Source organism: Rhea americana, unplaced genomic scaffold (assembly GCF_003343005.1).
Source record: "Rhea americana isolate MKP2758 unplaced genomic scaffold, rheAme1 scaffold_52, whole genome shotgun sequence".
In the NCBI taxonomy this organism is placed as follows: domain Eukaryota; kingdom Metazoa; phylum Chordata; class Aves; order Rheiformes; family Rheidae; genus Rhea; species Rhea americana.
Genome location: NW_028186668.1, coordinates 514,234 through 539,432, shown reverse-complemented (window position 1 = coordinate 539,432; position 25,199 = coordinate 514,234). Strand labels below are relative to the sequence as shown.

The 25,199-nt window shown below is 37.6% G+C and overlaps 1 protein-coding gene across 1 annotated transcript in view; it reads left to right on the top strand.

Annotated features, from left to right (window-relative positions):
* The window catches only part of LOC146588353 (cadherin-18-like), a 170,922-nt gene that overhangs the window by 109,185 nt on the left and 36,538 nt on the right, over positions 1-25,199 (top strand). Inside the window, 2 exon segments of the mRNA XM_085318113.1 lie at positions 2,643-2,830; positions 10,081-10,334. Coding sequence (XP_085174239.1) covers positions 2,643-2,830; positions 10,081-10,334 — 442 coding nt within the window.

Sequence of the window (25,199 nt, the reverse complement as noted above, 5' to 3'; positions counted from 1 at the left end):
TAAAATTTGAGGGCCAAATCGACCTCTATAGAATCTTGATCTGTGTTCCACTGGACAGATCCTCTAGAACAATTTAGGGCAGCTTCAAGACAGTGTGAAATTCCTGCTATTACASTAGATCTTGGAAGGCCACAATCCTTGGAGTGTAGGAACGTACTAAATTCAGACAGTTTGGTAAATTCTTGCTAGAGAATGATGCCTAATCCTGAGCATTCCTGAATCTCTGACAAACTTTTTTAGGTAATTTGAGACAGGCAGATAGGTTAAAATAAGACTCATAAATTCATAGTGTTCCCATTCCACATCCCTTTTATTCTTAATCTTAYCAAAATTTATTTAATGCCCAAAGAAATTTTCAATTGATCAAGTTAATTTAATTTACAGGAATAGAATTTACAACTACTCAGTGTGTAACAAGGACATTTCCAGTTTTCAGCTCWAGTCTAAATAAATGTCAATAAAATGTTTTCTCACACCTTCATGTTGCTGAATTTTATTCTCTTATGCATTTGTTGATTTCAGATAGTATTACTTGTAATTATTAATTGGCACCTGTCTGTACAAGGTATCTTCAGGCTATTTCTGTGAAGCAGTAGTTGAATTCTTATTGAGAAGCATTTCTGACTTCATGATCTGGCAATTTTTAGCTTTTAACACTATTCCTTTCATTACATCATTTTCTGAAACATTTCAGTTCTACAGAACTAATTAAATCATGTTTTCAAATGTGTATTTTGCTTGAGATTTTAATATTTTTTAAAGTTTAAAGTTRGTATCAGTAAAATGTTCTTTTAAACAGATGGCCAACACTTAGGGTGTGATTATAAAGCACATGTGGATATATTTGAAGTAGCCTGAGTATTTGGAAGTCTCTATTTAGTTCACTTCATCTCACAGCTTTAACACTTCCAGTTCCTGAAGAAGCTTGGTTATATCTACATGACATAGCTTTATGATCTCATTTTTTTATGGGATACATTAGTCAGAGCAAASGTATCAAACACATTTCACATTCATTTTAAAAAGAAGTAAACTCCAAAATGTATCTCATCCTGTCAATCTGATTTTATGTATGAAATAAAACAACCAGCAATATGAAAGTGTCAGCTGAGATCAGCTGTAAGCATGAAAAGTTTCAAAAGAATTCACCTATTTTGAAATTCATGAAGATGACTTTTATATGCATATCAAARAATTAACTATGCATTTTAGTTGAATCCATATCTAATCAATTTCACTGTTACATCACTGTTGGTAATTTTTTTTTTACATGATTAATTCTACTTTTTGTGTTGTTCTGCTGGACAGTTCTTATTTCCCTTGAGAATCCCCTAATGCGTAGTAACTTATTTTCTGTTTCAGATATGGTCACATTTCCCTTAGTGTTATATAGTGTTAAATAATTGATATTCTTACAACTGCTGGAAATACAAACTTGGAAAAAAGAGGAAAATTCCAAACAGCCTTGTTTCTTTCCATTGAGCCATGGAACGTTTCCAACATTAGGAAAGGAACACAGAACTCTGTAAAGAGTTTCTTAAGATTTTAAAATATTCATGCTACAGTGACTCAGAGCTATGCTATCTTACAATAAACAGTGTGYTAAAAAACATGTTTAAAAGTATAAGAATTGGAAGATACTAGMGTTACTGTAGTTCTTCCCCCTACTCTTGTATTAACTGATCCTCGCTTACAAAGCAATATCTTGCACTTTAGAGAAGGTATGTTCCATAAGCATACTGTATGCAGCTTGTTGACAAGACAATAGTTGCTTTGTAGACGATGTGATGAGCCATTATGCCTACTAATTGGGTCAGCGATTACTTCTTTGACTAATTTTTCCAAAAATATACTTCACTTTCTAATGATTAATCTATCAAGTTACACAAATACTAAAGGGCCATCAGAGTTGTTATGGGTACTTTTTATGGTCAGTGTTGTAGAACGCATTTAAGTATCTGTTATGTTCATTTTCGTTTACCATGGATACCAATAAATATTTGCTTGCAAAGGGATTTTTGCTGACAAAAAATAAATAAATAAATAAAAATAAAGAGTTTTTGTATGAGGCACAAATTTTTCTATAGAAAACATGCATGTTGATTCAGTGCTGCAAAATCAACTGACTAGATTTTTAAACATAAACTATAGATATAGGATATAATGACTTTTCAGGTCAAAAGAAATATTACTAATTTGACTGCATTTGATGGTAAGTTGTTGAAGACATATTTTTTGACTATGGAGAAGATGTACTTTTTAACATGGTGGTGTGAAATAAACTTCAGAGATAATTTCAGTGTTACATGATGAACAACAAAAATGACTGAAAACCAAAACTTTTTATTAGCTAATTTTGATTTTGAACAAGAAATTCATGTAAGATGCAATTTCACTTTGAATTCATTCAGGAATCTATATATGTTCATAGTTCTTATTTGTCAGCTTTGTATATGAAGTACTGCTCCGTTTACACAGAAGTGTATCAAAAACATAATGGTTCCATAATTTAGGCATGCCTAAATTTTTTAGTAGCAGCATTTTCTCTTTAAGATTAATGATGTACTCTCTTGATTACTTCAAAATTCAGTTCTTTAGGTGGGCTAGAAAATATCATCTAAAGTCTGTTCTTTTTTCCCCAGAACATTACCAGCTGTATGTCCCTGAATCAGCTCAAGTAGGATCAGCAGTCGGCAAAATCAAGGCAAACGACGCAGACACTGGCTCAAATGCAGACATGAAGTACACAATCATAAACGGTGATGGCTCTGGTGTGTTCTCCATATCCACTGACAAAGAAACACGAGAGGGAATTCTTTCCCTTAAGAGGGTAAGCAAAAGKCTTTAAAAGCATCTCTGTGTATGTAATTAAAATGCCAAAGAAGAAGAATGCCAAAAAATGTCAAATAGGCAGATGCCATGATCAAAATACTGTTTTAATATGTAAACCTAATGGACCATGAATTTAAGGAGTGTAACATTCTCCACAGTGCTTCCCTGAGACACTTTAAACCTTTGCAGGAAGTGGACTGAGAAGAGAAATTCAGGAAAGAAAAAAATATTTAAAACTGATGTGCTTTTTGAATSGTCATATTTAATATTTAACTAACATTCAAATGCAGTGAATAAAACTTCATCTTATTGGATTGTTTATTGAAAGGTTTTCTTCTTTTTCTGAACGATAGTTTTGCTCGTGAAACTTCTTGGRAGAAGTGAAGTTCAGCTAGAAGTAGTACTGTTGGCTCCAAATTGCCTGAATGTTGACCTAGGAATTTCATCTGTGGCAGTGAATGTATAATTTAGTTTTCACAGACTTCTGTTCCTTGACTTACCTGCCAACTGGCAGGTAAGGGATCAAGTATTGTACATTGTGTAATGTGCATATCTGCACTTATAAAGGCCCAGAACGTAACTTGTGTATTAGCCATCACAGTATTATCATTTATATGAATTCCTATACTTATCTCAGTCTGTTTAAACTATTAATTGTAAAGCCTTCTTGCCATTTGGTCATTCTTAACTGAATTCCATACACAAATTAATTCTACAGATAATTCTATCTCCGTATTAAGTCCTCTAAACGGAGTTCATATCAAATGTTTCCTGAAGTATCTGCCAGTTTATGCTAATATTCTGTGGTGAGCTTTCTATTTAGTTTTATTATATCAAGAGAAGTAGGTTATCACATTTGAGCAATTATTTTTTTCAAAACTTTTCCAACAAGGGGAAATCCTTTCTTGATTTCAGTTTTCACTTGGACTAACAGACATCAATTAGCAATTCTTATGCGGGCTTGTTGTTGAATCTTGTATGCATGAATTATATCTTGCAGCCTAAAAAATGAAAATTAATGTATATTTATATTTTGGTAATATGTGTGCTGGGCCTAGCTGTTTCATTTCTAGTAAGAGAAATGAAAACCAGAAGCTCTGGAAGAGAAAATATGAGAAAAGAGAATCCAAAGAAAAATATTATAAAGAAAATACATTTTATGTCTGAATGATGTAGGTAGTTAGGTAGGAAATGTAAATTTTTATTTTACACTTAATATAAGATTATGTCACTAAATTTTTGTCACTTTTCATAATAATTTAAAAGTGGTTTCTATCTCTCCCTGTACTACAGTAAGCTTTCATTCAGGAARTATTTTATAATGTTTGGATAATATCCACCTATTTCACTGACATGAAAGTAAACTCTACCTTTACACCAGTGAAATACCTCATATTCACCTTGATGTAACTAATGCCATAATCTATTCTTTCGTATTCAAAATGAGCAGTTTTCTGTGTAAAAGTTCATCATTATTATTGCTTAATAAACACATAATGCAAATAGAGAACACAAAGAAAAAATGAAGAATTTGTAGTATAATTCATACCTCAAATGTGTTCATTCAGGTTTTGTAGTGTTTTTGTCAAACAAAATAGCATGAGAGAAATTTTCAGTATAATTTAGAATATGGCAAAAATATTTGTTACCAGGCCTTTTCTGAAGCATACATGTGACGGTGATTTAAGACAAGAAGGTRTATACTTTGCTTAATGTTACATGTGAGTTGAGCTGAAATTTGCCATCTCAAAAACAGCTAACTTGTCATCCCATACCTCCATTCTTCCCTCAGAGAACATCCTCTTGTAGAGTACTGTATAAAAAGGTGATCTCATGGGTCCCTTTTTTCTCTTTTGCTCTGACTTTGAACACAATTTAACACATATTTTACGTACTATGTGCTGTAAGTATTTTTAATTTAGATTGACTTTGAAGATTAATCGTTTCAACAGCCTAGCTGTAATAYAGAATATACACTAATAATCAGTTTTGTTTTGTAAATCAGGTGCAGTAGCTTCTGTAACAATAGGACAGAATGATTTATCTCCTCTAGTACTTCTTTTGAAGAATATACTGTAGGCACATCAGAAAAGTTAGGTCTAAATATATAAATAAATGTATTTTATTGCTATATTTATTGCTGTATTTATAAATATATATTCTGTGTCTGAAGCCCAGAAGTGCTTCTGAAACTTTCATGAAATTTTACTTATTTGAAGTTCTGATGCAAAAATTTAATTTATTAGAAACTCCATGCTAGGCTGGTCAACATAATTGCAGAGTCTGCAAATGTCAGAAGGAATCTCTTCTAGCCTCATTTTGGGCTATACTTTCACCATCTCTCTTCTTTGTGAACCCCATGGAGCTACCTTTCAGTCTCAAAAATCCTTTTACACAGTATAGGTTGCAAACTCTCAGTTTTTTGAGACAAAGGTTTCCCCTTTGTCTCATGGGATTACTTGCTTGCATGATCAGAGGAAAACAAAAGCAAAACAAAACAGYATACCAAAGGCCATTATTCTCTGGATCCATCAGAGAGTGAGTGGTCAGCATGTTCCCCCTTGTTGTAACTTTTGGAGAAGAGATATGCTATAATGTTACTAACTAGAAATCAGCAAGTATCAACCAGGCTTCCCTGAAAAAAGGTCTGAATGGCTCATATCTTCYATTTTGTTTAATAATCCTGGAATGTTCAGGAAATGGGTACTTTTGCTACTTATTTCTCCCATGAAACTCTGCTACTCTTTTTTGGAGAAATATAAACTGCATTATGCTGATTAACACTTTTGCCAGTTAGCTCTGTGGGTGGTTGCTTGTATTTTCAGGCGTGCGTGAAAATCAGAATCATACAGTCTGTATGTACAGGAAATGCATGGATGTCTTAATAAGCTTTACAATTGCATCCTTATAATTTGCATGTATGTTTCTTTTGGAGGAAGCAAGGGCTAAGAAAGGACAGCTACCTTTCTCTTCAGTTACTTGGAGGTACATGAGTCCTGTGGTGAATCTGATGAAATAGTGAAATAGTTCCTTTGGAAATATAAATTATTTTGAATTATCATTTTGGGGCCAAAACTTTTCACAGAAWCACAGAATAGTTGAGGTTGGAAGGGACCTCTGAAGATCATCTAGTCCGCATGCTGAAGCAGGGCTGCTTAGAGTACGTTGCCCAGGATCCTGTCCAGACAACATTTGAATATCTCCAAGGATGGAGATGACACAGCCTTTCTGGGCAACCAGTTCTAATGCTCTGTCATCCTCACAGAAAAGAAGTGTTTCCTTATGTTCAGACAGACCTTTCTTTGTTTCAATTTGTGCCCATTGCCTCTCATCCTATCATTAGGTGCTGCTGAAGAGTCTTGCCCCATCCTCTTGATACCTTCTCTCCAGATACTTATACACATTGATAAGATCCCCTCTCAGCCTTCTCTTCTTCAGGCTGAATGGTCCCAACTCTCTCAGCCTTTCCTCGTATGAGAGATGCTCCCATCCTTTAAACATCTTAGTAGTGTTTTTCACCCTTGTGAATCCGTAAGTGGGAGAGTGAGATGCTGTTCTTGTATGTCCTRATATCTGATACTTGAATTCAGAACTTCTGGAAAGAAGTAGAAAGACAATAAAGAGAAAATTTTATTTTGRTATAGTTTTAAAACCTTAGGCTCCTTGAAATCTCAGCTATTTCTAATTATTTAAAAGGATTATCCTCATGCTTCTGAACAACAAAAGAAGTGTTGATATTATCTAATTGAATACCTACMCTGAAGAAAGAAAACAAGACTTTACATTCTGTATCATAATTAATGTGCATTCTGAAGGAAATTAATTTTCCCTTGCAGCCTAACAAACATTGGCAATACACTCTTAAGTCCGTTTTTCAACAAAGTGTGATAGTTACAATTAGCCATCCTGTTGTAAGCTTGTTTAATATTAGAATATATATACTTCAGAGGACTGCAAATGACCAGTTAGTATTTGCTCTATTCCTAGCAGAAATACTATTTAAATCTGTGAATGACATCTGATACATGTTAGGATTACAGAATTGTATTTACTAAAAATATAGTTCTTTATTAATTTATTTAATAATATACTTAGATCTATTTTTCATAGTAGTAGATTTATCAGGCTATGATAAATTTCCACACCTTTAAAATTTACATGTATATATATTCAGGAAGGTAAGAAAGAAAAAGAGAGATTAAAAAGTCTCATTCAGTTAGAGTTGAGAGAGTGAATTAATTATTCTTCAATACAGAGAAGAGAAAACAAAGAAATAAATAGCATAGATGTATCCTGACCAACTACATTTCTTACACCGTATCAATCAAATTTACTTTAGATTTTAACTACAAAATACACTCTGGCATTGACAAGTCACACATTTCTCATATTTTCTTGCCTTAGGTACTACTTTTCTACTGTTGAATGTGATAGGAAGTACTTGTTTAGCTTTGATCTAAGGTGTGAATATTTGTATTGAGTCCTTTTCAGTCAGGCTGTTAGGTCTACACAGACACATTGGGTCATGCCATATTACTTGCCTTTAGGGATTTCAGTGCCAGATCATGACCTAGTTCTTTTGTGGCATGGATGAATGCATGATATAGAAGAGAGAAGAGAATATACATTCAGGAAGTAGTTCATTTCGTAAATATTTTTAATAGTGTCTTGAGATTATATCGAAGGAGATCTGCTGTAATATAGCTTTTCCGTATATATGCAGCTTTTGTTATTTTAGTGTTATGTCTATGCTCTGTGACAGTAGGARACTTAGTGGTAGTATAGGTCTATATAAACTATCTACTCTCTTCAGTGTGATAATAAATATTAACCTACCTRTTCTTTATAAATTGACTGAAGCCTGAAATTTGAAACCCAGTAAGAGTTGAAGTGTCTGTCATATGTCTATCAAAGGAGTACTTCTGCTCAGTGTAGAAGCATATTTGAAAAAATAACAGTGGAAAGCTCTGAAATCTGCTTTATGATTGTGCATAACTGCGTATTTTCATGAAACATGTAAATGACCATTTGGCATGTTTTAACTTGCCTAACTTAATGTAAGTGTAGACAGATAGGACAGATAGAGATAGAAGTTCCAAAAATTAAAAAGGAATRTTGTTTAACACTTCTGTCTTTAAACAGCTTTGGTCCTAAATGCCTTGTTATATGGTAGATCTGACAGATTCTTCTCCTCTAGCTTGGCCTTATGCTCATCATTGCAATCAGTTCCTACAATCACTGGGGTGCTCTTCCATGCTGAGAGATTGGCTTTGATGCTGTATGGAAAATGCACACATTCTGAGACCGAATAAGAGTTTTTAAGAAACTGTTAGTTCTTGATTTTAACTTTTGTTGTTCTCTGCACARCCCGAAAAGAACTGGGTCCTCAGGCCATGAGTTAAAGTAAATAGAATCTGTGCAGCACAGTAAATAGTACAGTTAATGCCACTGATAGATTGTGAGTTTCAAGGTCTGTAAAGTTGGAAGCTGCAGTGAACCTAAGTTACCTGAAAGTTTCTTAGGATGTCTAGTGCACCTGGCCTGAACTGTTATTTATTCARAGTTATTTCAGCAATTCAGTAAGCCTGAGAGACGATATATAGAAAAAAATAACCTGTCCTCACAACAAATCTGYGATTCTCTCTGTATGAAAAGTAATCAGTTATTTTAGTGAGATCACAGAAAAGGATGCCAAAAAGTTATGGTTCTATAAACACAGCTTTCAGTAAACATGTTGCTTGGTTCTKTTTTTGCTAATGGAACTTCATTACCTGCATACTTTTAAGTTAAACATCCCTTTAGTCTCCCCTGCTATTTTCTCTGACACTAGAAGGGTTGAGAATTGTGTATGTCATGCCTCATGGTACCTGTTTATCTTATATCTTCTATAACACAGTGTAATATTATGGTCGTCAGGTTCAAATGAGTATATCAAGTCAGCAAAACTGGTACATAATAGTCTGATGTAGTTAGATTGGTCTGTGGTATTATGTTCTGTGATTTCATGCTGGTTTCTAACAACAATAGGAGCTTGTGGAACTTACCGTATTGCAGAATTTAAGACTATCAGCCAACTTCTACTCTTTGTTTTAACAGTAGTATCAATGTCAGAAATGTCACTGAAACAGAACAGTGGCCTTGTGCCATCATGCTTACGGACAAGGGAACACAACTAAATCTGCATATGCAAGTTTCATTTCCTCTCTTTCAGTTTAAATTGCAAGGTTTTGTGATTAGTGAGCCTGTAATGTTCTAGAGGAGGATGGGAGTTAGTTGAGAAAAGAGATAAAAAATTTCATATGTATAAATAGCAAGTAGAAAAGGGGCTCCTAAGAAAGGAAGCATCCATGCAGAAGGATATATGAGTCAGACTTCAGCCCCTTCCTTCCTCATAGAAAGGTAGGATTCGTAGCGGGAATCTRTTGGGTCACATAAGGCAAGGCTAAAATGGCATTGGCACTAGATCTGAGCCTTTTACTGTTTTTTCTTTGAACATTAGGCCCTAGACGAGAGCACCTTCTCAGCTGCAGACTCTCCCCAATGTATGAGTGCATACGATCCAGGTGCAGTGAAGAAGAGCACAGAGAGAAAGGCCAAATTGTTGWCTCTCTCATTGTTAAAGAAAATGGTATAGACACTAAGGATGTCCCATGCATTTGACTCAGTTTATAAAAGTGCACGTTTAGGCATGCTACTTGTTTAAGTTCCTACATCTTACGAAAACTGCGGAGTTGTTTTTTTCAGCTGCTAATTTAAGAGATGGTGCCTGAAAGATTTTTGGGGATATGTTAATATTAAATGTGTTAATTAAATGTATCAAATTAATTTAATTTGGGATACATCAGTCTCTAACTTTTCTAATATTGAACAATATTAGTTGTTCAATATTAGAATATAATTCAATTCATTGAACAATAAAATTTGAAAGGTGATAAAATTCTGAAATATTAAATGATCTTAGAAAAAGAAACTGCTGCTGCGTCTCAACTCTGAGGTTTTTTTTAAAAAAAACTAACACCTTGCCAGAATTTTATTAGAGAGACATGCTGAATCGTCTTGCTTTATGTCCTTTGTATCCTTCTGTTTACAACTGTACAGCAGTGGCAGTTGGGATATCACAGAATGTTGTCCTTTTTTAGTAACACTGAAGAAATCTAGTTAAATACCAAGATAAATTGGAAATGTATGTAACTACCAAGTTAAATTGAAGCACAGAATGGTAATAATAAACCTCTTTTCTGCCAACAGCCACTCAACTATGAAAAAAAGAAATCCTATACACTTAATATAGAAGGAGCAAATACTCATCTTGATTTCCGTTTTTCACACTTGGGACCATTTAAAGATGTAACAATGCTGAAGATCATTGTTGGTGATGTGGATGAACCTCCGCTCTTCACTATGCCTTCTTATGTCATGGAAGTTTATGAAAATGCAAAGATCGGGACTGCTGTTGGCACAGTGACAGCACAAGATCCTGACACAGCCAGCAGTTTAGTGAGGTATAGTAAATTCAAATTATACTTTTTTAAATTCCACTTGCTAAAGGGTTAATGAAATCTGGGATGTATGAAATGACATCTTTTATGTTAATGTATACAAAAAGAACAGAGGTTGAAATAGTGTTAGTCTGAGTGTATCAGTCAGATTAAATAATGTTAATTTTTTGTCAGTTCACACTGAATTTGTCATTTATCTATTGATCTGAGCAAAGATMTGTGTGTTTTTCAAGCTATAGCAGCACCTCTCCAAGCAACCCACTGAACAAGGACAGTATATGTTCTCACATCATATCAAATGGTGTGCTTCCCTGCCCTGCTGCCAATCAGTGTCCTACCTCTAGTTGTAAATCTGTTTAGGATTGTAATGCTGTCTTCTTCCTGTCATCTGTGCAGGTAYTGTACTAGCTGTTTGCAAGCTTCCCAGCACAGGCACTGTGCTTGTGCAAAACAGGAACTCTTTTAGGTACTGCTTTCCTCATAGACATGCATTATACTGTTTGCAAAGTTGTATTTGTGGAGGAAGTGATTATTTTGTGTTATGCTTCAATTTTAGTTGGGTTGGGAAAGAATATACTGGATATATTACTACATTCTCCTGTACTGTATTGATTGTGTTAGGGACATAACATGTCATCTGCAACTGTCAGGTCTAGGGCAAAAACAAGTGCTGTTTGAGAAGCAAGCACTTACAGCATCAGGTACATCATTTGAAAACTAAACAAATATGTAACATATTAGGATTAAAAGATTTTAGGTAGTCTATACAATGAAATTCTTTCTTAAAAATCTTATTCTAATTAAAATAAAAAAAAGCAAGAGTTCTATGCTACTGCCCTGGCCAGAATAYTTCTTATCGTAACAAAATTGGCTTGGAAATAGCTCATGATGTGAACTAAGGAACTGATATCAAACGGGAAATATCCCCATAGAAAACCTGAAAAAGCATTAATGCCARAAACGATACATATGAATGTTAATCTGACTTCAAATTTCAAAACATGGGGCTTTAACCACAAATGATCTGGAATTAGGGCTTAGATTCATTCCTGATTTAGAAGAAAATCTACATTCTTCAGCTGTCATATGTTCGATGACATTTTTTTACTGGCTTCATTTTTGGGAAGTCGCTTTTTAAACTGACATACAATGTGAGAATTTTGTGGAACAATAAACAAGTATTTGTCTGGAAGRTGGTATTAGGTTTAAAATCTTTCAGGAAAAAAATTCTTCATGAATATACATTCCTTTCCCATTCCTTTTTATGGCATAGGGGTAAAGCCTTTGTTTGAATCATGTTAGAATACAGTCTTTCTTAAGACAATGGGGCATTTTTTCAGCCTCCTGACAGAACTGAAATCTACTGGTWTGTGAAGTAGACAGGGTAAAATAAAACAATTTTTGTAGAACAATGGAATACATAAAATTTTTATGGTTCTCTTGTGTGAATAGTACAAGATTCAAAATGTTTTCTGTCAGACAATCCATATATACGATTTCTTAATGGCAAGTTATTGCCCTTTAAAAGTGGCCACTGCTAGTTATGTCTGAACTAAAACATAAATTAGAAAAGTTCATTAAGGTAACTGCCAAGTACCTGTAGTTGTAGTACTATAATTATGAAGCAACAGCTAGCAGTATCAGAAAGATTAGCAGTCATGGTAGTCCAGGAATAGGAAGAGTAAGTGCAGTTTGACTAATTGACCCATAATTCAATCATCTGTGGCCATTAAGAGTTTTGTCTGGAGAAGAGTAAGAGGATAGTGGTGGAAGGAAAGCAGTAGCAGTTTGTACAAAGGCTGGGAAGGCCAGTAATAGATTTTTTAGATGAAACACACACTAATTTGGAGATACTACAATCGGAAAGAAAAATAGTTCCAGAACTTTTTCTCTGGGTGTTTTTTCTTTCTTTTTTCTTTTTTAATTAAAAGCAGTTTTTAACAAATGATTGAGGACAGAATGTTAAAATATACATATTCTTCAAAGAATGGAGGACAAAACTTGCTCTTATCTTTCTCTATCCATTTTTTGCTTCATTAACATTTATTTTCATACTTTTTTGTTCCATCTCTCTCTTTTTCAATGAGRAAAAAATAAAGTTCCAGTAAAATGTACTGAATTGTGAATCTCCAAAATGATTCATCCTTATCTCTTGGGAGGCTTCAGCAGGGTAGTAGCAGCTCAAATATCTTTCACATACCATTATATGAAAGCGCAGCTAACAGAGGCRGCAAASAGATGCAGCAATTTGCAAAGCACTATCTGGGCTCTACTTAGAAATTTGGGGATCTTGTTGGATATTGTGGGGGCTTTCTGCTGACCCCCATGGAACTAGAGGGTGATTCTGCTAACAGGAAAGGCCTTAACTTCTCATAGGAGAAGCTCTAGCACCTAGTTCTAACTAGGCATAGGTATTAATAAGGAGTACTCTTGTTGCTCCTGATTAAAGGAAGTTGGGGCCTTTGATCCAGGTGGCCTTTGGTTAGGGTGAGTCAAGCRTCCTGTGAGTCAGTGCTAGGGAGAGGCCTATATAGGAGCCAGGCCTAGAGCACAGTGAGCAGGGGTAGCAGTTTGTGCAGCATTGTCTGGGTTCTGCTTAGAACTTTTGGGGACCTTGTTGGATGTTGTGGGGGCTTTCTGCTGGCTCCTGTGGAACTAGAGSGTGATTCTGCTAACAGGAGAGGGGAGGTAGACAAGGGCAGCTGTAGGAAGCACAAGGTGTGCTGTTGTTGGTAAATTGTGTTGTCAGGTAATGGGGTTGTGGGAGGAAGTCAGTAGACTGTGAAACATCTGTGAAAATGAGCAGAAGAGAGGGCATTCTCAGAAACTGMAGTGTGCAGGAGTCCCAATCCCCTGCAGCAAAGAAGTTGCTGGAGGGTTCTGCGCTGAGTGAAATGGTGCATCACAGCACTGTAGAAAGAGGCTCAAAACTGGTCACTCCTCATGGGGGGAGAAGAGCCCCTGCTCTTCCTGAAGACTTGCAGTTGAAGAACCGGTTTAGTGCCCTCCAGGCTAAAGAGGAGCTGAGCATGGCTTCAAGAAAAGCAATTGGGCTGACAGACCTTGTGCCTCACAGGTCTGAGATCTTCTGAGATCACTCAGAAGAACCAGTGAGTGATTGCTGCGGAAGACAGAAGCACCTATCTGCCAACTTGGCCTCTCATCTAGAGAGGTTTGCTGTCTGCCAGGGTCTTGTATATGAGATGTCGTTGAAATATTGCCAAGGCTTGTCCACACATTGGACTATTACCTTCTGCTGCTCTTTCATGTGGGCACTAATGATACCAAGGGCAAACTGGAAACTATAAAACAGGATTTCAGAGCTCTGGGGATGGAGTCTGGGAGCCCTGGTGGACTTCTCCTCAATCCTGCCAATGAGGAGGATKGATGGGAGAAGGAGTAGGTGGATTTTTCAAGTTAACAACTGGCTGTGCTGCTGGTGTCGGCAACAAGATTATGGTTTCTRTGACTRTGGGAGCCTGTCTGAAAATCGACAACTGRTGGGGAGAGATGGGATCCACCTCCCTAAGCAGGGCTCACCTGTCTTTGCAACAGATAGGCCAGCTTGGTAAGGAGGGCTTTAAACTAGGGAGGATGGAGGAAAGRGAGAGATATAAAGACAGGATAGTCAACAAAATACCGCTGAAAGTGAGATGCCTCYGGTGGGTKCATACAGGTGGAGGCGTGCATATGAGACATGGCTACGGAGACCCTGTTACTCCCCTCCTGGGAAACCTGCATGTGCAGCTGCCTCTCTGAAATGTCTGTACACCAATGCATGCAGCATGGGGAATAAACAGGAGGAATTAGAGATCAACTGAGAGAGAGCAGCTGGAATTTATCAAGTTCTGCCTAGGGGTGGATGAAGAGCAAGTCAAGAGCTTATGGATAAGGATTAAAGGGCAGGCTAACATGGCTGATGCTGTTGCGGGTGTCTGCTACAGGCCACCTGACCAGAAAGAGGAGGTCAGTGAGGCTTTCTACAGACAGCTAAAAGTAGCCTCACGATCACAGGCCCTGGTTCTCATGGGGGACTTCAACCACCCTGGTATCTGCTGGAAGGACAACACAGCAAGGCACAGACAGTCCAGGAGGCTTCTGCAGAGCATCCATGATAACGTCTTGACACAGGCGGTGGGAGAGCCAACAAGGAGAGGTGTGCTGCTTGGCCTTGTACTAACAAAGAAAGAAAGACTGGTTGGAGATGTAAATGTTGGGGGCAGCCTTGGTTGCAGTGACCATGAGATGGTGGAGTTCAGGATCCTGTGTGGAGGAAACAAGGCAATAAGCAGGATTGCAACCCTGGACTTCAGAGAGCGGATTTTGGCCCCTTCAGGGACCTGTTTGGGGGAATGCTATGGGTTAGGGCCCTAAAAAGAAAGGGAGATCCAAGAGAGCTGGTTTACATTCAAGCATCACTTCCCCCAAGCTCAAGAGTAGTGGATCCCAATGAGTAAGAAGTCCAACAAAGGGGTCAGGAGACGTGTATGAATGAGCAAGGAGCTCCTGACAAAAATTCAGTCTTTATTGCTAAGAGCAGCCCTCAGGAATCCCAGACCTGGAGACAAGGGAGAAAGTCTGGAGAAAGGAGGACTTTCCTTTGGTCGAGGAGGATCAGGTTAGACATCTAGGCAAACTTGATGTCCACAAATCCATGGGCCCAGATGGGATGCACTGACAGGTACTGCGGGAGCTGGCAGATGTTGTTGCCAGGCTACTCTCCATCATCTTTGAAAGGTCATGGAGAACTGGAGAGGTACCCGAGGCCTAGAAGAAAGGCAATGTCACTCCAGTCTTCAAMARGGGCAAGAAGGAGGACCCAGGCAACTACAGGCAGGTCAGCCTCACCTCCATCCCTGGAAAGGTGATGGAACAGCTCATTCTGGATGGCATCTTCAGAGATATATGGAGGAAAAGAAGGTGATCAGGAGTAGCCAGCATGGATGCAGCAAGGGGAAATCCTGCTTAACCAATCTGAGAACCTTCTATGACGGAATGACTGGCTGGGTAGATGAGGGGAAAGCACTGGACGTTGTGTACCTTGACTTCAGGAAGGCTTTTGACACTGTCTCCCATAACATCCTCCTAGGCAAGATCAGGGAGTGTGTATTAGACGAGTGGACAGTGAGGTGGATTGAGAACTGGCTGAAAGGCAGAGCTCAAAGGGTAATCATCAGTTGTACAGAGTCTACTTGGAGGCCTGTAGCTAGTGGTGTCCCCCAGAGGTTAGTACTGGGTCCTGTCTTGTTCCGCTTATTCATCAGCGCCCTTGATGAAGGGACAGAGGTTTCTCCTCAGCAAGTTTGCTGACAATACCAAGCTGGGACGAGTGGCTGATGAATGTATCAGAAGGCTGTTCAGAGAGATCTGGACAGGCTGGAGAGCTGGGTGAARAAGAACCTTAGGAACTTTGACAAGGGCAAGTGCAGAGTCCTGCACCTAGGGAAAAATAATCCTAGGCACCAGGACAAGCTGGGGGCTGACCTTCTGGAGAGCAGCTCTGTAGAGAAAGACCTGGGAGTTTTGGTGGACAACAAGTTGACCACGAGCCAGCAGTGTGTCCTTGTAGCAAAGAAGGCCAATGTTCTCCTGGGCTGCATTAGGAAGAGTGTTGCCAGCAGGTGGAGGGAGKTGATCCTGCCCCTCTACTCAGCCCTGGGGAGGCCTCATCTCGAGTACTGTGTCCAGTTCTGGGCTCCCCAGTACAAAAGAGACAYGGAGCTACTGGAGACAGTCCAGCATAGGGCTACGAAGATGATCCAAGGGCTGGAGCACCTACCCTGTGAGGAACGGCTGCGAGAACTGGGCCTGTTTAGCCTGGGGAAGAGAAGCCTGAGGGGGGATGTTAGCAATGTGTASAAGTACCTGAAGGGAGGGTGTCAAGGGGATGGGGACAAACTCTTTCCAGTTGTCCCATGTGACAAGACAAGAGGCAATGGGCAGAAATTGAACCACAGGAAGTTCCACCTGCATATGAGGGGAAATTTCTTCCCTGTGAGAGTGATGGAGCACTGGACCASGTTGCCCAGAGAAGTTGTGGAGTCTCCTTCTCTGGAGATATTCAAACCCTGTCTGGATGTGATCCTGTGAAACATGCTCTAGGTGACCCTGCTTGAGCAGGCGGGGTTGGACTAGATGATCTCCAGAGGTCCCTTCTAATCTCAACCATTCTGTGATTATCACCAATTCTGCTCTCTAGGCAGGCTTTATCCTGCTCTGTGAGACTCATAGTGAGTACCAACTGTGAGCACGTGGGCTTTTTATGAAGATACTGATCCCCCAAGGCCTTGACTAACTCACTTCTTGTATGGGAATCTGAAGAGCCATCTGTATCTACTGGGCTGCCCAGAAGTTCTGTTTGAGTCTCCTTCAAGAGGAGAAAGTCTACTGTGAAAAAAATCAAAACCTAACCCCTGGTCCCTCACTGTGCTGATGCTGACTCAGTGCTGAAGAGTTTTATTTTTTCAAGATTTGGTTATGCCTTTGGATACTACGGGTAGGAAATGGCATCCATCCTCAGAAGCAGAGTAGCAAAAAGCTATGCCTGGTGAGCCACACAGGGCTGCTCTGACATGAGAATCAGCATCTTTGCCCATGCTCTGCTCATAGCAACAAGTATAGGGACAGCTCAGTGGAAGTTGTTTTATTCAGAAACAAGCATACCGTACAAATTTATGGTCTTCTGTGCTACTTTGCAAGAATCCTCCTAACTGATTAAAACCCTGATGAATCTAAAAGATAGTCTGAGGATAATGAGATCACTTATTTCCTTCATTCTCACACAATTTTAATTTTGTTCAAAACAATAGTAATAATAATAGAAAAATTCAGTATGTCTGTATTAGGAAACACAGATTACAATCTCCATGTACAGATAAGACTTGCACAGCTTATCTGTGTGGAATTATATTTAGTCAGCCAAATGGCTTAGATAAAATTTCAAATGCTGTGAGTCTGCAGGACTGACAGCAATTTGCATTACAGTTTTTCCTAATTCAGTTGTGTGTCCTTTTCAATTTATAATGACACTCATTGCTATGTGTGAGATTGATAAAGCATTAGATGTGCACAGTTTCAACCATATCAGTTCTTTATTGTCCAGCTGGTTAAGAGATACAGTACTGTGATTTATTAACTGCCCAATTAAATAACACCTTATTTTAGTGGCAGGAATGATTCTTATAACCAGAATAACGGTCAGAGACTCCTCTGTCAGTTGCAGTAATTAACAATGTTGAAGGGAAATCTATTTTAAAGTTAATTCTTGGAGCTAAAACAAAAACAAACAAACAAACAAAAAAACACCCCAAATCCCTACCTCTATTGTTATCAGTTGTGGGGAGACTGAGGGCTTGTTTTCTMCATATTGTCTGACTACAGTTCCAGCACTGTAATTTCAGCTTTTTCCTGAATTGAAAATCCTTCAGAGTGCACTGACCTGGTGCCACTGTTAGTGCTATGGTTTTACTTACTCAGCCCCAGGAAAAAAAAAAAAAAAAATTGTAATACTAAATGTAGCAATTATTGGTTTCTTTCATTCAGACATTGTGTGATTAGTAATTTGGGTTGTTTTAAAGGTTTTTTTCTGAAGTTTGCTTTTTTCATATAACCAGAAATGAATTTTGGGGAAAACATTTTAAAATGCAATGTTTTCAAGGAAAATATTATTCTATTGAAGTAGGTAAAGAAAAATAATGGTGGAGAACAAAAAAGGGAAAATATTAAAACTCTACCATACATTAATTCTAAAGATAAAGATTTTGTTGACCAATTTGGAAATAGCTATTTACCTCAAATTTTTATATCCTAAATCAATGGAAAACATCTTAAATTTGAATTAATTCACAAGGAGAGCTGGCATGTTGGATTTTTTCTTTTTTTTTAATAAACCCTTTCCCTTATGCTATGCTATTTCCTTCTATCCCAAAATCTTGTGCTACTTGAGAGAGATAGAATTAAATGAAGTATCATACTAACATCTGACATGCCAACAGGTCTTGAAAGTCTCTTATATGACATGAGAGAAGATATGAAAATTGTATACTCTAATTACCATTTTGAGTCCGTTACTCATTTTAAATATCGCCATAGTTAGTCTCTCTTCTCTTTTTCCTGAATCCATACACAGCCCAAGACACTTGTCTGGAGACTGAGAGTGAAAATAAGTTTTATTTGACAGGTTTTGTGTGAAGCAGCCCTAGGCTGCTAACCTTGCTTCTTCCTATGGATGAGTTGTGGGTGGTGAATCTTTCTGTTCACAACACATGCTCCCTAACGTTCCTCGGAGCTTTTCGACTGCGTCCGTTCTGTTTTCAGTGGAATGGTTTTCAGAAAAGTAATGTTGCTGCTGTTCCTGAAACTAGTTTTATGGCCTCTGTCCCCTCTGGCCATTTGTTACACCCATTTATTAGGTTTGAATTAGGTGGTACTTCTGGGCACAAATTGTCTCTTTCCACTTATTTTAATGCGAGACTCCTGATGAAAAGGATGTTGATGCTGATTAGAACCCTGTGTGTGACTGTAGTATAAAGTAATACGAAATACAAGCATGCTCCATTTTCAGAATAATATCCGTCATGATTTGTTTAAAAATTACCTCTTCTATTTTGTTGAATCTTTGGAAGGTTGACTAGGTTTGTGATATTAATATGTTGAAATTCACATCATTTTCATGTTGCGCCCTTGCTACTCTGTATTCTACTTTGAGTTTTGTAGCCAGGACTRAAATTCATTAGTTGTAGGCACTGAGGAAGTGCCTTGCTGATGTCGCTAGAAAATAGGCTTTTGACAATACTGCTAAAAAACAAAACCACAGAAAAAATATTAAACATAAAGGTGCAGCAGGTTCTCTTTTATGTAAAATAGTTGGTTTACGCCCAAGAAATATAGGAATGCATTAATAACCTTAAAAAAGCACCCAAACAAAACCAGACAAACATGCAAACAAGAGTAACCCTTGCAAAATCAGAAAAAGCTTTTCTGTGAGTATCAGACTGCTCATTTTGTGGCAAATTAGTGAAGCATGAAAGTACGGTCTCAGCCCTGATTCTGGCTTCCTACTTTGCTAATGGTCTTATGGTATTGCCTTAAAATGGATGATATATTATAGTGGCTTTGGTACTTTATTGAAGAATGCAAAAAACTGCTCTCCAAACACCTTACTGGAATCAAGAAGCTATAATGAATTGAAAGTTGCTTTCCTCCATTTGAATTAAATTGTCAGTCTTCACCTCTTTTCAGATAGAGTACTGAGAAGTTAAAAATGAATAAAAGTTTAGAGGATTATGACAATGAGTGTGGTGCAGGAAATTATTCTTCAAATCCTACGTCAGACAGAGAAACTTATTTTAACTTTTGCTGTATTCGTAGTAAGGTATAGACATATGTTGAATACTTAACATCAGTCTTTAGAAAGTCATATTAACTTTCACTAAATGGTATTTTAAAAGGAATGCCTGTATGTTGACAAAAGAACACATTCACAGTTTCAGGTATTTAAGTAATTATTTCTGAGGATCTTAAAGACATAAAGATCTTGCACAGGATTCTGTTTGTATACTATTTTTCCCATACAAAGTGTTTGTTTTTTAGAGACAGAATAAAAGAAACCTGAAATTCTGATTCACACCCAGTCACTGAAATTTTGGTTCAGCATATTGGAGGTGCAGGAGAGCTGTGTGGGGGTTTGAAAATGAAAATAGTATTTTTTAAATTTTTTCCTCCTATCCTCTGAGATCAGCATCTACTTTAACAGACCTCCACTACTGTAATTTATGAGAGGATATAAGAACTAATTATCTCCTGCTGGAAAATAAAAAAGTCTCATCACCTAGATGCATGTGTCTGCTTTACTTGCCTTTTGGTTGTCATATAAGTTGAATTAGGTCAGTTTGCTTTTTTTTATAACCTGTACAAAGTATGCTTTGTTTGCTATACTCAGGGCAGCCTACAGACATCAGTGTCATAGTACAGAGTGACCATCCCTCCCTCACGTGCCTGGAGGGTCAGTGAAGAAACATGCCCCCACCCCCTGCCAACCCTGCACGTGTGGAAGGGAGGACATCTGTCCTCCACTGCGCTTAGACGCTCAAAGCATAATACTGTCATAACTGTGTGATCAATACCTACGTAGACACACTAAATCTTCCCAGGGTATGTAACTGGCTCATAGGTAGCAGAGAGAGGCTGAACCCTCTTTCTTCATCTCACCTCTTTTTATGTTCATTTGCTCTCTTTATTCCTCTGGTATTCTTTCCCCCCGTTTCTGATATTCTGTACAAAACACCCTGTACTGAGTGGCTGGAGATAGGGGAATTTTTTTTGCCACTTTCTTTTCTGATTCTCTGTCTGTCTTCTAATCATAGTCATTTTAATACGTGGGKTTTTTTTTGTTTGTTTGTTTGTTTTTTTTTAACAAGGTTGAGATAGGAGATGTGTTGCTGATTTTCTCCCCTGAGGCCTCCAATTATTTTTGGTTCTACTCAAAGTTATGTGTCCCAGACCTCCCACACTCCCATACAATGGTGCTGTTGCCATCCTCAAAACACATTTGCCTAACAAAAATGTCCATCTCTATATGCAGGAACTAGTAAGCTGTTCTGACAGCTGTTCTAGCTAGTAAGCATCCAGTTGAGGATGGTGAAGATCTCACAACCAGAACCACCTCCATCCCTCTTTTAGCACTCCGAGAAAAAAATTGACAGATCATCATTCCATAGTGACTTAAGAGCCTGATTTTTCATTCAAAGGCATCATCTTTATGTTTCTATAATTTCCAATGACTTAAGTGTTCCTCCGGTAATTAAAATTCTTTTACGGTATTAAGAATCTGCCTTTATATCTGAAGAAATCTCTGTAAGATAGTCTTTTGAGAAGACCATTCAACACCAATAAATAGATATAAGTCTATGAACCTTATTTTTATTTAGTTTAGTCTTTCCTTTTGTGAATATGTCAAAAAGCATGAATAATATGTAAGCAAAATACCATTATTTAGCTGGTAAACCTTTTGGGAATAAAAGGGTTCTCATATAACGATGACTGCACTTTATTTCTTCACAGCACTGGAATCAGAATGTTAATTTATCTGAATAAAAAGCAACCTTGGTATAACAGTTCTGCCATCAACACATCTATTTAAAATGCAGTTAGACAACTGTAATCCTCTGAAGAGATTCATAAAGTCAGGAAAAAAAGAAAATCTTTATGTTCCTTTGACTTCTGATTTGTGCCTCTAAGGGTCTCGGATGTTCTTAGCCTATGTTACTGGCAGAATTAGCTAAGAAAGATGAACATGACTTTAACGCATGTTGACAGAAATCATCAGCTTGAAAAGATGGATGTACAGAAATGGCTCATTTCCTTCAAATGAAGTGCATTCCATTTCCCAGTGTCAAAAGTGTGCAGTGTGCCAGCAATGATCTGGCATAGGAATGAGAACAGGAACGTGATGCCAGCTTCTACGTGAGCTGCAAAGCAGTAGCAGTGGCTGCTTGGAGGCATTTCTGGGAGGCAGAGGTGCTTCAGCTGTCCCTTGCCTCCTGAGATCAGCCACCTCTCTGTTTGTTGTGACGAGGAGAGGGGAGGCCCTGCCACTTCTGCTGAGCTTACATTTCAGCAGGAGAGGTGACCCAGGTCCTGTAGGGCAGATGGTGCGGTGCTGCTGATCAGCTGGTGGATGCCAGCAGGCAGACAGCCTCAAAGCTAGTTCAGTGGAAACAGCATAGCTAACTGAATTCCTGCAAGCACCCTGAGAAAAACGATAGTCTCTTCAAAGTCAAGTTACACTTATCTAGGAAAAAAAAAAAAAAAAAAAGAAGAAGAAGAAAGAAAGGAAAGATGGAATGGTAACCTGAGAGATACTACCTTCTCCAAGCTCTCTCCAAATATTTTTCTTCATTTTCATTTTTGGAAAAGGCAGCTGAAGGCTGCAGTTAGCAGTAGTAGTTTTCAGTTGAGGAGCTCTGGAACATTTAAAGTCTCGTTAATCTACCAAATGCTGCAGGAAAAAGATCAGGTACCTGCTATTTCAGCAGCCAGCTTCTGGCTCACACTTCTCAATTGCTTTTCTCTCCTGGAGACGTTCGTTTGAGCTGCAGGGAAACAGACTGGCCCTGGAATGGAGATAGCGTGGTGCAAGCCATCAGGGCAACAAAATGTTTCCCCACTGTCTTATTTGGCTTCATTGGATTGTGGCTAGTTCACAGGCCCATGAGGAGTGCTGCTGTTAAAAGAGAAAGAGTAGATGAAAGGTGTGAACTGGAGTTATAGCCCACCATGGGCCATTAGTTGTTGCACTGCAGCTGGCCAAACACAGAGATCTGCAGCTGATGAGTTCTCTCACTTTTCTCCCTGCTATACCTTCCTCACCACGTGCCGTTGTTGCTTACACATTTTTTCTGGGGCACTTTTGAAAAAAAGTCTCCATCCTTTGAATCTGAGTATCTGTTTCTGAGAAAAGATCCTTCATTAAATTTTTTAACTAGACAGACTTCCTTAAAATGGTATTTGATTTCTAATAGGTGGTCTTTAGATGGTATAACTGATCAGTCTGGCAGAGTATCCTCTTCCCTTGGTAGACATATGATCTTTTTTATGTAGTTCTTCGTAATCATTTTCTTTTGTTGTTAGAGGGCTAACTATTTACATGTATGTTGATACAACAGCTCAAAGAAGTACTGTGACCTGCAAATCCAGATCTGGCTGGGGTGTGGTTTTGGAAGTTCACTAAGACTGGTGATTTTGTATGAAAGGTGGAAATTTGCAAAGGAGTTCTTACTTGTAGATTTCAAATAAAATAACAATAGGATAGTAAAAGAATAAGATAAAGATTTGTTCAAAAATAGACTAAAAAAGACAAAAAGTCCAAATACTAGTTAAAATTCAAAATCAAGGCTTACCATTAAAACAAAATGACTGGTGAGAGACGTGCTGGAACTGTAATGAGCAAGCTGTATCACTTGATAGAGAGAGAAACTGATGCTAGTATTATCTCAAGACTTGCAGTAAGATAGGAACAGAGATTCTGAAAATGCTTTTGGATTTTAGCTTCAGAAGCCCACCTGAAAGATCTGGAAATCATTAATGTTCCTAAACTCCTTTAGCATGTTCTAAAACCTTTATGTCCAACATTCTCTATTATATGTTTAGAGCCTGACTAGTTTACTAATGTACACTACCGTATACATCTAGAGCTTCTTTCTGAGAATTCTACAGCCTGTCCTGCACATAGATTTTTCTTCCTTTCCTAATTCACACAAATATTTTTAGTTCTCCATATGAATTGTGGTAATATCTGTCCTACCAAACTACCGCTTTGCTGAAAGACAGCAAGTGAGGAGGGAAGCCACAGAAATGGAAGGAGGGTCAACAGTAGACAGATAGACATGCTTGGAAACTGGTAATGCCCTTCTGACAGATTCCACCTAATAAAACGGTTGCATAATCTGTTGCATTTCCTAGTGCTAGCAACGTTGAATTTTGGTATTTAATTTCCTTCAGACTCTCTTTAGATAGTGTTTTCTACATTCATGATGCTTTTTTTTTTTTTTTTTTTTTTTTTTTTTTTTTTTTTTTTTTTTTTTTTTTNAAGATCGGTTTCTCTTACTGATTTGGAGGTAAGCAGTTTACAGAGAACTGTTTACCTAAGCATGTCTCCTTATTAAGTCTCCTTATTAACATGTTCCATGCAACTCAGATGTGCTTATTTAATAGCTAAAGGTATACTAATTCACATAGCATTGTCATGAGTAAATGTCTGTAAATAATATCTACAGTGAATATTGTAAACTCATTTTTAAATGAATTTAATCTACATGAGTGAGAAGAAGTAGTAAATTGAATTAAGGTGGAGATTCACTTTTGGAATTAAAAATCCATACTGTAGCCTTTTGCATAAACACTGAAAAGCAGTTCAGGAGAGGTTGGGGTAAGGAAGGGGAGAAAGGTATGGCTATCTTTGTTGCTGCTGTTATCCTCCAGAAGTAAACAGTTTGTTGTCTAGACTGGATACATTCAGAAGCCTAAGTCAAGCGCAATTGGCTCTGAAACATAGTATATTCAGGAATATACCAGCTTTCTATTCTCATCCTGTATATAAATCAATAACCAATATTTATTAAGATTAAAATGTTTTTTGCTTTGTAAATACAATGAAATTTGTTCTTACTGTTACGTGTGACAAAAATGAGTAGCTATACTAATAGACCTTCTTAATACAAGTGGTACAGAGTTGTAAAAAATATTTTCAGGGCACTTGGAAGCAATACTTCAGACTAGTATTTCTATTTACAGTTCTTTTACTATGGAGGAATATCTTCCATAGCTATTTATTCAGATGCACACAAAAGTTGAGAACCTTAGCAGTGCAAATGGCTGCTTTAGATGTTAATAGAAAAAGTAGTTCTATGGAAGAATCTGGAGTAATGGAGGAAAACTTAACATGATAATAATGTGAAAGCATAAGAAATGGCTACACTTTTATTTTTTTTCATGACCAAGGACTCTGTATGTTTTAATATGTCTGTAACTATATGCAAAAGTCAGTACAAAAAGAGAGTACAAGAGTGCTACTATGGATAAATTAGAAACATTTTTCATTTTTCTAGTATCACTAGAAACAAAAGTGTTAGTAAAATTCATTACCTCAGGACCACTTTATTTTCATGAATGACATTAAAAGTACAATTAAAATTATTCATCCAAGACTGAGTCCTTTAAATTGAGAGCTTTAAGCTTCTATAGAATGCATTTAAATAACTGATATAGAAAAAGCTGTTCATATTCCAATAACAAAGACAATCCTTTATTATATGAAAATGAAGTGTTGGGTAGCCACAATTCATAACAGAATCAAACAGAATATATGAA